The 14,699-nt window shown below is 36.4% G+C and overlaps 1 protein-coding gene across 1 annotated transcript in view; it reads right to left on the reverse strand.

Moving 5' to 3' along the window:
* ERBB4 (erb-b2 receptor tyrosine kinase 4) overlaps positions 1-14,699 on the reverse strand; it is a 770,675-nt gene that overhangs the window by 173,786 nt on the left and 582,190 nt on the right. Inside the window, exon 22 of the mRNA XM_052653380.1 lies at positions 12,947-13,132. Within this exon, the coding sequence (XP_052509340.1) occupies positions 12,947-13,132 (186 nt within the window). The remainder of the gene's footprint in view (positions 1-12,946; positions 13,133-14,699) is intronic.

Raw genomic sequence — 14,699 nt, forward strand, 5'->3', positions numbered from 1 at the left:
ACACAATATTATAAATCAACTATATTTCAATAAGAGTTTCCCTGGTGGCTCAGTTGGTAAAGAATCTGCCTGCAATATGGGAGACCTGGGTTAGATCCCTGAGTTGGGGAGATCCACTGGAGAAGGGAAAGAGTTACCCACTCAAGCATTCTGGATTGGATAATTCCTTACCATGGGGTCGCAAAGAGTTGGACATCTGACTTTCACTTTCACATACTTCAATAAAATAAATTTTAAAAAAGAGATATTTCATGTAAAGTCCTTAGCCCAATATTAAGCCATAGCCTCAGTGCAAGTGTTAGCTGATTTTGCTACAGGATTCATCTTGCTTCATGAACACTTAGGTTAAAGAGACATAAGGACCACTACATGCCATTATTGTTTCTGCTGTGCCTAGCATTGTTGATCTACTTGAAACAAAACCAGGATAAGACAACGTGTTCCACAAAAACTCTGATCAGTACCAATCATGAGTGATTGTATACCAGGGACTGGGAAGAAGCTATGAAATTTTTTCAATCTCACCATAAAACACCACCTGTACACTCTTGGTTTAGGGATTGCCAGACATGTTTTCCAGTCAGTAGCAGAAACTGAGTCATTTCAGTATGTGTTCTGACTTGATGTGCCAAAGCTTTAAAGAAATAGCCATCTAAACACCTTCAAGCAAAATATAAACAACTAGACTGAAACTTCTTTTGAAAAAAAAAAAAAAAAACATATATATCTCACAAATTGAGTACCAGCACACAGATTAAGAACAGTATTGATCTCATAAAAAACACTCGGACCCATATTAGCTATATTTTTATGGAATTCTTCAATTTTGTATAGAAATTAACTTAAGGGTATTCTTTTATTTAGCACTTATGCATTCTTGTGAAACTTTTATAAATTCTGTATCAATTTAGCAGAATAACTGGTAATTCTTAGTACATACCAGACAGAAAATGAAAATTCAAGGCAATCATTCATTTTGTCTTAAAATATAATATTTTTAATTTTAAAGCTCATTATAATCTGACATTTAATCTACAAAGGGCTTCATAACAAAATCCTTGGTTTAGACCTTATACTACAGTTTCTATTACAGTAGCCCCATTAGTAAACTGTATTCATGCTAATGTGCTGGCTTGGGGCGATGATCATCAAAGTCCCTAGTTCTGGTCCTCACCAGTGAAAAGTGCACCAGGAGTGAGTGATGTAGTATCATAATTATACAATCAGCTTTGTCAAGGCATAGAGCATTGGGAATAGCAGAATCCTGAAGCTGAAAATGTGGCTAGCTGATAGATGACTGCCATTAAGCTCATCCTTTGTTCATTTTGTGATGGTGTAGATACTGAATATAGGAAACAGATTCTTAATGAAGGATTAAATCTTTGACCCATCACCACCCTTCATGTGCTCATAACCACTCAGCTCCACTTTCTTTCCACAGCTATACATATATTCTGTTCAACTCTCACCTTAGCCTGATGAAAAATAATAACTATCTCCAACAAGCTCCTTTTCATCAATCAAAATTAGGTAATGAAAAATAAAAATTTGTGCAAATACTGTTTGACCTAATATTTCTAATTATGACGATAAATGACTCTCCTCACCTTGTGCTCCTTCCCATATTTAATTGGATAGTGTGAAATTTTTGCTACGTAAATTCATCTTACTAATACATTTATATTCAAGATATAGATGAAAGCATGTATGTATATGTGTATATTTATATTTGTAAGCATACAAGCATACATACATATCATACAAGCTATGTACACTTTAACACATATGGTACTAAATATAATTATGCTAAATTTTTGAACATTTTCAGAACATAGAAGATTGAGCATAAAGCTTTTACTGCTTTTTCTCACTCACTTTCAGTCTGTCTTCATTATTAACCTAATTTTCCTCCCTTCTGGCTGCATGCCCTTCTGGGTTTGATTGTGCTATCTCTCTTCTGCAGCCAGTGACCTGCTAAACTACTTTCCTATGGTAATTAGAAGGCACAGAAGTAGGAGTGTAGATGTTCCCACTAAGTAACTGTAAGAGGATCTAATACTACATTTTGACTGCTGCATCCCTCTTAGGTCACATAACTACACAGTTATGCAGTTGGACAGAAACTTGGTTTCTCTTCTTCATAGTCACTGTTGAGAATATTTTTTGTGCAAATCTATAGAGGATACCTTTTGAAGTATGACTTTTCCAAATTACTAATGCTAGAATGAAGCAGTATTTTATATATTTATACATATATATGTGTGTGTATATATATCTATCTCACCATGGCTTCTCAAGTGGCTCAATGGTAAAGAATCCACCTGTCAGTGCAGGAGATGTGCTTCTACCCTGGGTCAAGAAGATCCTCTGGAGAAGGAAATGGCAGTTCATTCCAGTATTCTTACCTGGGAAATTCCATGGACAGAGAAGCTTGGCTGGCTACAGTCCATGGGGTTGGAAATGAGTTGGACATAACTTAGCAACTAGACAACAATAAAATATATCACTGTATTAATAGCTACTATCACATGGAAAACATAGTAAATTTTTAAAAATGTTTTAAAAATAAGTCATGTGGGAGGAAGGTCCCAGAGGGAGGGAATATATGTATCCATATGACTGATTCACTGAATTGTACAGCAGAAACTAATACAACATTGCAAAGCAATTATATTCCAATAAAAATGTCATTATTACAAACATAGATCATGGCAAGACTTAAGAACAATTAAAAACAAAGAAGTAGGTGGCTTTAAGGGGATGATAAGAGGTCATGAAATACTTCTATACCTTGATGTGGTGGTAGTTATATAAATCAACACATGAGATAGAATTGCATAGAACTATACAGACACAGAGGGCTTTCCTGGTGGCTCAGAAGGAAAAGAATCTGCCTGCAGTTCAGGAGACCTAGCTTTGATCCCTGGGTCAGGAAGATCCCCTGGAAAAGGGAATGGCTACCCACTCCATATTTATTAACTGGAGAATTCCACAGACAGAGGTGCCTGGCAGACTAGAGTCCATGGGGTCACAAAGAGTCGGACATGACTGAGTGACTAACAATTTCATTTCATTTCTATACACACAGATACACATGAAAATTTTATGTAAAACTGTTGAAATCTGAATAAGCTCTATGGGTTGTACCAGTGTCAAATTCCTGGTTGCAATATTGTACTATGATTATGCAAAATGTTATCAGTGGGGAAATTGGTGAGGAACAAATGGAAATACTCTTTCAATTTTTTGTAACTTCCTCTGAATCTAAAATTATTTCAGAATAAATTTAAAAACTCTCTGGAGAAGAATTTGAGCAGGTGCAGAGGAACTATGTGGATCACAACAAACTGTGGAAAATTCTTCAAAAGATGGGAATACCAGACCACCTGACCTGCCTCCTGAGAAACCTGTCTGAAGGTCAAGAAGCAACAGTAAGAATGGGACATAGAACAACTGACTGGTTCCAAATTGGGAAATGAGTATGTCAAGGTTATATATTGCCACTCTGCTTATTTAACTTATATGCAGAGTTCATTGTGTGAAATGCCAGGCTGGATGAAGCACATCCAACTGTTATCAAGATTGCCTGGAGAAATATAAATAACCTCAGATATGCAGATGACACCACCCTTATGGCAGAAAGCAAGGAGGAACTAAAGAGCCTCTTGATGAAAGTTAAAGATGAAAGTGAAAAAGTTGGCTAAAATCTCAACATTCAAAAAATGAAGATCATGGCATCCAGTCCCATCACTTCATGGCAAATAGAGAAACAATGGAAACAGTGAGAGACTTTATTTTTTGGGCTCCAAAATCACTACAAATGGTGACTGCAGCCATGACATTAAAAGACCCAGGTGGCTCAGAAGTTAAAGCGTCTGCCTCCAACGCGGGAGACCCGGGTTTGATCCCTGGGTTGGGAAGATCCCCTGGAGAAGGAAATGGCAATCCACTCCAGTATTCTTGCCTGGAGAATCCCATGAATGGAGAAGCCTAGTAGGTTACAGTCCACGGGGTCGCAAAGAGTCGGACACGACTGAGCAACTTCACCTCACCTTTTCTCCTTGGAAGAAAAGCTAAGACAAACACAGATAGCATATTAAAAAGCAGAGACATTACTTTGCCAACAAAAGCTCGTATAGTCAAAGCTATGGTTTTTCCAGTAGTCATGTATGGATGTGAGAGCTGGACTATAAAGAAAGCTGAGCATCAAAGAATTGATGCTTTTGAACTGTGGTGTTGGAGAAGACTCTTGAGAGTCCCTTGGACTGCGAAGAGATCCAACCAGTCAATCCTAAAGGAAATCAATCCTGAATATTCATTGGAAGGACTGATGCTGAAGCTGAAGCTCCAGTACTTTGGCCACCTGATGTGAAGAGCTGACTCACTAGAAAAGACCCTGATGCTGGGAAAGGTTGAAGGCAGAAGGAGAAGGGGTCGACAGAGGACAAGATTGTTGGATGGCTTCTCCAACTCAATGAACATGAGTTTAAGCAAGCTCTGGGAGATGGTGAAAGACAGGAAAGCCTGGCATGCTGCAGTCCATGGGGTCTTACAGAGCTGGGCATGACTAAGCAACTGAACAATAACAACAACAAGAGGAAGTAAATCTGTGTTTTGTCTTCAGTCCAATATGGTTTTTCTGTTTCCAGTCAGATTGCTTGATCTCCTCATCCTTTGCTTCTCCTATGTGCAGCAAAATGCAAGTCCTAACCCTCTGAATTATTGTAAACATCTTGAAATTTGTAGGAAGAATGACATTGCATGCATACATCTGAAACATCACAAACATATAACTTCCTGACAGCAATATTATAGCACCCATCTAATGGCCAACCCACTCCAGTACTCTTGCCTGGAAAATCCCACAGACTGAGAAGCCTGGTAGGGGGTCACAAAGAGTCAGACATGACTGATCGACTTCACTTCACCTCCATATTTTAGAAACAAAAGCCACGGGGAAGCCATAAACTAGACAAACAGGTCCTGCTACTTTGATTCTGCATTTGGGAAAATCACTGTACTCCTAAAATGTGTTACACTACCCAACTTTATTCACATAATCTTGACTAATTGACATAATTGTGAACACTTTACACACATAAGGTACAACTTAATCCATTCTGATTGCAAACTTTCACTTTTATGTCAAAAAACAGTGCACTAAAAGTACTAGTTATACATTTACAGTAAAGAAATTAAGTTCTTTACTTTGTGGTTGTGCATGGTAGCTGAATGAAAACTGTTGCCATTTATAGAATGGGGAATCTTCCTGGCTGAATTAGAATCACTCAGCATGCCAAACAAAGCCACAGGCAAAGCAAAGCAAAAGAGAAGCTTGCTATTTTATAGGTTAGACAAGAAACAACCTAAATGACTTCTCTAAGGGAGAGACCTTCATATTTCATGCAAACCCCAGGAAACAATTAAGGCTTCAGTGCAATTCTGGGACCTGTGCTCTAGAAACTGCCTCCATAAACTTCATTTTCATCTGGTACAATCGAGATGCTCTCTTATTCCTTACCACATCTTTTATATCATCCTCCTTTAAGGCAATGAGAATTTGGCACATAAATAAAAAGCAGGAGGTTGTTTCAGGGAGGAGAGAAATATGATTCAAATACAGCCAGGTGCTTTATCACCAATTTGGGAGGCTGCAATGTTATTAGACATCCTGATATAAAGACGGAGAGGAAAAACTATTGGTAGAAAAGAGAGATTTAAAGGAAAAAAGCCCTTGGAAGGAAAACTGAAAACACAAAAGTACTTGAAAGGAAAAATAAGCTAACTGTCTCTCATTTAATATTCTAGGAAGAGAAAAAGCTCGTTAGATCACTTAAAAATTATAACAAGAGGTATATGATCTTTTAGACTCAATTTCTCTAATACCACAGTAGTTATTTCACCTAAATTATGGGTTTTCAAGTTGTCACGTACAGATGTGAGAGTTGGACCATAAAGAAGGCTGAGCACCGAAGAACTGATGCTTTTGAACTGTGGTGCCAGAGTCCTCTAGGTGCCTAAGAGTCCCCTAGGTGAAATGAGATCAAATCAGTCATTCAACCCTGAATATTCATTGGAAGGAATGATGCTGAAGCTGAAGTTCCAGTACTTTGGCCACCTGATGCAAAGAGCTGACTCATTGGAAAAGATCCTGATGCTGTGAAAGATTGAGGGCCGGAAGAGAAGTGGGTGACAGAGGGTGAGGTGGTTAGATGGCATCACTGACTCAGTGGACATGAGTTAGGCAAACTCCAGGACACGGTTGAAGGACAGGGAAGCCTATTGTACTGCAGTCCATGCGGTCACAGGGTCAGACAGGACTTCCTGACTGAACAACATAATCGAGCAGTCCACAAATGTTATGGGGTCATAGTAACGGATGCAGGCTGTCAGTTGGCTAGGCAGGAGTGACTGTGTGATAAATGGATTCAGACTGTGTCCCTGTCACTATGACCTGTGGCCTTAAATGAATTCTGTCACCTGTTTACGTTTCATTTTCCCCATCTTCAATACAGGCACATCAGATGGTCTTAAAGCTGGCCCCTGTGAGGACCTAGGAATCCCTCAGGGCTCCATGAAGCCCCTTCAATACCCCCTATTGCTACAGATAGGGCTCAGTTTTATTTGCTTAGATTTTCAAGTAAAATTTCACTGGACAAAACAATTTCATGTTTTATAAATTTTAAATCAGTGAAATAGATAATCTGGAGTGTCTTGCTGTGCCAAAGTTTCAACTAGTTCTGGTGTTAATTGTTTTAGAGATTCACTACCTCCATAAAGGAACTTTGGGCTGCTCACACTATCTAATGTAAGGAATTATCATGACCTCAGCTCTTTGCCAATTCACTGCTGGTTTCACATGTTCAACATTACAAACAATCCAATTTTCTGATATGAAAATTAGAGGTCATGATGATAGCACGTGGAGAAAAGCAGCTTAGGAAACTGTGCAGGAAAGCATGAGTATAGGAGACCCAAGTTTTATTCTGAAACCTACAAATATTAAATATTATACATGAGATTACCTTCTCCTATCCTCAGTATAGTACAAGAACAAATGTTAAATCTTTTATATCTGAAAATTTTAAATTGAGCATTTTTGAAATAATGTTATTGTTGTCGTTCTGTCACTAAGTTGTGTCTGACTCTTTGGGACCCCATGGGCTGCAGCATGCCAGGCTTGCCTGTCCTTCACTATCTCCTGGAGTTTGCTCAAACTCATGTTCATTGAGTCAGGGATGCTATGTGTCTTTCCTTATTGCTTTCATCTCAGATATTATCCAAAAATTATAACACATGGTAGATACTCTTATTCTACACTAAGTAGCAATTTTAGCATAAGTATTAACTTATTCTCATAATTGCTCTATGAAAAGGTTAATGTTATGATGCTAATTTTCAGGGGGCACAGAGAGAAAGTAAATAACATGTCAAGGGCCACATGGCTATAAGTGAGGAGCTGCAGTTTGGATCCATTCAGCCTGGTTCTAGAGTCTATATGCTTAACACAAACTAACACCAAACCATAACTTTTAAGTCATTAATTTATAGAATCATTTGTGATCAGTATCAATACTGTATGATACCTCACAGAGCAGTTTTGAGCTTGCTTCATCATAATTTTTTATGTAAAATGTCAGTTGAAAAAAATCCCCCCAAAGCAGATGGAAAAAAAAATCCTTCCACTTGATTCTGAAAAATGTAACATAGACCCTGATGATAAGGCAATAAAAAAATTTCCATGAAGACAGTAAAAAGTGTTATTCATGATGGAATCTTCTCTGTTATGGGTGTGATGATGAGACACAACTACAGAAAAATCTCATGCTTCTCAGCTTGTGTGTGCTCAGTTGCACCGGTCCTCAAATTCTGGAGGAGGGCAAGTGACTTTAACCTGCCGTGATGTGTGTGTTTGGAAAGGAAAGAGTGCAGAATGGCTTAAAGACCTGGCTCAGACAGGCATCAGAGTTACCTGATACAGAATCCAGGTATCTCAAACTACTGCTGTGTCCTTTAGGACTTAAGTTGTTCCATCTTCCTCATCTATAAACTGGGAGAATAATGGGCCATACCTGCTAGAGTTTCAGAAAATATTATATACTACAAAGTATATAAAGCACCCAGCAGATGCTTGTTGCATAAAACATGCTTTATCCACATGAATTTAACCATTACCAGTGCTATTCACCGTAAAGTTCCTTCACTCTAAATTCATACACTTTTCAGATTCTGCCAAGTGGTCTTTTAAAAACCACTTGCCCAACTTGTTAGCAACAACTCTGAAAGAAAGAATTCTCACAATTATCTTCTATCCTAGATTCATAAAGGCCCAGGAAGGCATATGGTATTATACAAACATTAAATAATAATATGTTCTGCTCTGCTTACCAAATTAAATCAGGTTCTAAAGGCAGCACATGCAGAGTGAAAATGGCTGCTGATAAGAAGCAATCTGACGTTTAAATTTGTGTTTCTATTACATAAACTGCTCTAGAATGACATACCGATGGAAGAATGCAAGGAAAACTTGGAATGTAGATGAAATTTTAAGAAATACTTTCTTCTTATACATAAAAAAACACAGATTAGTGATTCTAATATTTATTTACGCTCTGTATGAATTTAATCATGTAACTTAAATTCTCTGTGACTCACTATTTATCGTGAAGTGGACATACTGATGACACTTCCCTCACTGGTTTGAGATTCAAAAATTAATTAATGAATAAAATACATAGAATAGTGGCTTATACAGAGCAACTGTCTGATGTTAATTATAACTATTATTCCTTCCGCTTACAGTTTTCACAGGTATTCTATAACATAGATATAAATTGGCTATTTTACAGCATCATACCTCCCCTCCTACCAACTCTGTCAATAAAAAAGGATGCAGCCAAAATGGAAGTGGGTATTGGAGTAATTACTAGGATGATATCTCATTTTCATAAATTCTCTTTTGGTGAGAAATGAAAGAAAAAAAATGGACTCTTCTAAATTATTGAAATAGCCATCTGTAAAATGCTTGTGTTGACTCAGACCAAATTACTCATATTTTACAGACATTTCTGAAACAATTCTGTTTCAAAGCTTTCAACCTATAGCAAATAAAAGAAGATTGTTTTTAAATACTCCACGTTTCAGGAGCTGAGCCAGGGACTTTACATGAGCTATTTTATTTAATATCTGCAAATCACTATAGCAATAGAAGTTTATTAGCTTTCTATTGCTATTACTAACTACCACAAATGTAGTGGCTTAAAACAATACAAATATATTTTCTTATAGCTTGGGGTTTCAGAGGTCAAAAGTCAGTTTCCAGACTGGAGGAAAATCAAGGTGTTGGCAGACCTGCTTTCCTTCCAGGGGTCTCAGGGAAGATCTTGGGCTTCCCCTGTGGCTCAGCTGGTAAACAATCTGCCTGCAATGCAGGAGACCTGGGTTCGATCCCTGGGTTGAGAAGGTCCCCTGGAGAAGGGAAAGGCTACCCACTCCAATATTCTGGCCTGGAGAATTCCATGGACACTATAGTCCATGGGGTTGCAAAGAGTCGGACACGACTGAGTGAACTTCACTTTCACTCACTCCCCTGTCTTTTCTAGCTTCTAGAGGTTGACTGGTAGCTTCAGTTTGTGGCCCCCTTCCTCTATCTTCAAGGCACATCACTCCTACTCTACTTCCATTTTTATATCTTCTTTCTGTTACTCTGATCCTTCTGCCTCCCACTTATGTGGATAGCCCACTTGGATGATCCAGGATAATCTCCTCATCTCAAGAACTTTAATTTAATCACAGCAGCACAATACCCTTTAACATCTAAAGTAACATGTCATCAGAAGCTGGGGATAGGACATAACATACTTGAAGGCGGGGGACTGTTTTTCAGCTTACTACATATGAGACAGTATTGTGCTCATTTTTCAGATGAAGAAAAAAGTAGTAATTGTTAACTCCATTAATACACAGAAAATTCAAAAGGGTTGAATAGTTTATTCAAATTCACAAAACCAAAAAGTGGGCACTGGGATACTAATGTAAGGTAATAATGTAATGTAATGTAAGCATTTTGACTCTAATGCTGTTGCCAGTACACAATTCTGCCCTCAAATTAGGAATAAAAAGATAAAAGAAGGACTCCCTTCTTACAGGTAGGATTTGTTGTTGTTTTTAATTTTCTTTATGACTTAAAAATATTTATCAAATAAATATTGAATAGCTACCTACATGTAAAACCCAATTTTAGGTGCTGGGAAAAAACAGGAATCAAGTCAGTAACTACTAGGTAATCTCATATCCTCCCATATGTTTGAATACTTATAATGTGTGTGTGTACCCTATATTTCAGTTATGTCCGACTTCTTGGCAATTTATAACTCTTAAATCTATATCCATAGACTTGACCAAATTCAACTACCTATTTGATAGCTTCATTTTTCTGTTCAGTAAACCCTTTCAATTTGCCACATCTGGAACTGAACTGGCTTTCTCTACCTCAGGCAACAGCACTACCATATTTCCCTCCCTCACCACCCAGTAATCAGTAATCGAAATACCTTAATTTGTCTCAAAAAAAAATCTTAATTCCATTCACTTCTTATTTTCACCACTCCCAGACTTCTAACTGATATCTTCATTTCTGTTCTTGCATTGCCTTAATCTAATCTCTATACATAAAATGGCATGATCTCTTTAGAGAAAAAATTAGATTTTATCATTTCCAGGGCAAAATACTTCAATATTCATGGCATTTATAATAAAATCCAAATTTTTCATGCTACTCAGTATTACCACATACCTTGTTCTGTTTACATTTGTGTGCCTGTTGTCCTGGCATCACTAGTAACAGAGTCTCCTTTCACTCTTAAAATTGTTCATTTGGATGACAAACTACATGGTCCCCATATATATATAAAGGGTTCTGTTGTAATTTTCCCTGTGCCTAAGTTTATTCCAATTGCCGCTCTCCCTCAGGACTCAATGGGGTTTGCCTTTAAGTCTCTCCTGTGATTATTTTTCTTCAAAAACTAAATCAAAGTGTTTAATCCAATACCTAGCTATTTTATGTGTTGAACATCTGTCCTACTACTAGACATTTCAGTATGCATAATACGTGGTACATGGTCGGTGTCCACACATATTTATTAAAAGATTAATGACTAAATATATATGTCATACAGTCAGAGTTATATAAACATGTGGTATAACATTTAAATGGTACAAATGTGTTCAATATACCAATGACCAAACTAACAGAGAAGAAAAGTTCTGTTTAGAGAGAAAATAAGGTTGACTTCACAAGGGGAGGGAGCCCAACCAGTGTTGATGGATGTAAAAGATCTTGTTATGTGAATCAAGGCTCTCTGAGAAAAGATTTCTAAGCAGAAGGAATGTCATTTACAAAGGCAGAAAGGTTTAAAGCAGTGTGATTATTCAGGGAACTCAACGCAGTTTCTATTATTAGAGAGTACAGTCTTGCATAAATGATATATTAATGCCATGAATCCCTAAGGACAAAACCTAAATTATGAAGAAGACTGCAGGAAATATAGAAAAGAGTTAAGAAGTTCAAAACTTAGTTTTGTTTTCATTTATACTGCTAGGATGACTTGAGAATTTCTATTGCATATTTAGCTCACCTTATAAATTATAGAAGTTCTTAGATAAGTAAATCAGTTTTTGAAGAGTGATATTTCAAACTTCATTACCATAAAGAATCCTCTCAGTTGTGAGTTTGTCATATAATATTCACAAAATTGTAATACATGGTCCGTAAGGAAACTATATTGAGATTTATGGTACAGAAAACCAAAGTGGGCTTTTCCCTTGGTTTGGGGGATTTGCATTTTAAGAGTTATCTTAAATTTCTGCTTTGGATGATGCATTTTTATTCATTCTTAGATTGTAAAAAGAAATAGACTAAAACTACTGGATTAACATTTTGGCATTTATATTATACAAATGCTAAAATGATCAGATCTGTAGAATTTATAGAACATCAGGTAATATTCTGAGGTAAACAAGAGTTGACATAGTGAATTGAAACTCATCTCAGACCTATTTATCTTGAAGAACATTTTCAAGAGATATTATTGGTATAGATAATCTTAAATGGTTTCTTTGAACATGAATATATACACCAAAGTTACACGCTGGTGGACTGCAGGACATGAAAGCTTTGTTTGACTCCCAGAGTGCTTTAGAAGTTTGAGCCAGGATTTTAATTTAGAGAAATCACATTGAAAAATCCAGAATTCTTGCCCCTTCCTAAATATTTTGAAGATCTGATAACTCTGGTGAGAAAAACTATAGTCCAAAATAGGGACTATATGAGTATATGTTTTCTAGTTCACCAACATCCATCTCCCTCCATACTCCCAGTTATGAGATCCACACCACACCATATATATATATATATTCCTGAGACCTTGTTCTGGAAAGAAAAAGCAAAAAAAAAAAAAAAAAAAGCAACAACAACAAAACCCACACAAAAAACACCAGAACAACAATAAAAAACAACCATTAAAGACCAATTACAAATTATGAAAATGTCTAGGAAGATATTTAGAATTTGATCATTTGTAATTCTGAGAATTGAACATGCATGCTATCCTAATCATCTGCAAATGAAACAATTCAAACTTTCAATTTTTCTTCCTTGAATTCATTACTAAACAATATCCAAACTCAAAAAAGTCCACCAAACCCAGTGTATCAGTTTTTTTCCCTCCTGACCAAGAAGTTATTTGTTCTGGCATCTTGTCAATATTGCACAAAGAGTACATACAATAGCACCAAATTATATAAATAGACTATGAGTTTGATCTGTAATTTGAATGTAAATATCTCCCTACCTTTGCTATAGCAGATGTAATTCATTTAAATAGATTGAAAATACCCAAACTGTAGTAGATTAGGAAATATAAAGGCAGAAATGATGGGCACTTACCTTAGCTATCTGGACACACCAGTTAAGCAACAACTGTGATCCAATGTTATCCTTGTGTTCATGGACATAATCCAACAGACAGCCATGGGGCATAAGCTGTGTGACCAGCTGAATGGTTGGGCTCAGACACACACCCAATAATCGAACTAAGTGTGGATGGTCCATACTTGCCATGATTAGGGCTTCCTAAAAGAAAAAAATAACACCATTATTTCAACTCAAAGTTCTTTGCCATGAGAGTTATTTGCACTGTACCAATGCTGTTGATAATGATTTTGAAAAGGTACTCTCATAAAATGGAATCAGTTAAAAGTGAGAAAAGACATTATTGTAGCCATTATATTTCTAAAGTGATTTAGTTCAAGTGAAAATAAATGGAAGTTAGACTATATATTTATTAGAATGGCAAATATTATATAATAACTGCATGCAAATTTAACAGTAGTATTTTCTCTTCTGTAATATGAAAAATATCAGATTGTGTTTACTACCAAATTAAGTTGAATCCTAAATTATATTGTGGATTTTTAACCTTTGATCTTTGGTTCTAGAGTTCAATTATCTATACACTACAGTTATTTGCACAAGGTAGATCAATGTTATGAATTATTGTTGTTTAGTTGTTAAGTCATGTCTGACTCTTGTGCAACCCCATGGACCGTAGCCCATGGAACTCTGCTGTCCATGGGATTTCCCATGCGAGAATGTTGATGGGGGTTGTCATTTCCTTCTCCAGGGGATCTTCCTGACCCAAGGATGGAACCTGAGTCTTCTGCATTGGCAGGTATTGGCAGACAGATTTTGTACCACTGAGTCATTTGGGAAACCCCCAGAGTAACAAAAAAAGCCATTCAAAATTAACTCATTCATTATTGATATGAATTCAGACATCATAAAGGTAATTTGTAAATTATAAATATCAATGTAAACAATTACAAATAACATGCCTCCCAATCTAACAATATGCCTACTATGAATTTATGCAGAAAACTAAACATTTTAATAAGACATTTTATTCCAATAACCTTTGATTTTACTCAAATTTATTTCATTTTCAAAATTATAAATGATATAAATAGAACCATAAAATTTGAGAGCTAGGTGAGATTGTAAAAATTTGTCTACTCCAATTTTGCTATTTAATGAAGAGAGAAAACAGTTCTAACTTCTTTTTCATAATCATAAAGGCACTGTAGCTTAATGAAGATAAAGGGTGGACATATAATGGATATTTAGCTCATCCTAAAGTTAGCTTTCAATTAAAGCTATTTTAAGGGTCTTTACTCCAATTTGAAACTGATACAACCTTATACATACACACACTCACAGAGTGGTTGATACATACATGGCAATTTATTATCAATCAGTTTAACTATATGCAGGTATATGAATGTTAATCATACTCTTTTTGAACATTTTTTGTAGCTTTAAAATGTTTCAAATAATCAAGGATAGAAAGCTATACTGAGCTTCTCTTTAAGACAGCATGGCAGACTGATACACGCATTTACTTTTATTTCCTCTTGATTCCACCATTTTAATAATAAATGGATCAATAAAAAGCCAGAAACCAACAATCACAAGAAAAGGCAATGGGGATGGAATACTAAAAGTAGAAAGTCGCTTACTAGTAGTAACTGACCTAGCAAACATAGAAAATCTGAAGCCTAACTTAGGTGAGAAACTGAAAATAAATCCAATTTACACCAAGGGTGTACACACCACAGGTTCAGTAGTGTTACACCACAAACCA

This window comes from Budorcas taxicolor, chromosome 2 (genome assembly GCF_023091745.1).
Source record: "Budorcas taxicolor isolate Tak-1 chromosome 2, Takin1.1, whole genome shotgun sequence".
In the NCBI taxonomy this organism is placed as follows: domain Eukaryota; kingdom Metazoa; phylum Chordata; class Mammalia; order Artiodactyla; family Bovidae; genus Budorcas; species Budorcas taxicolor.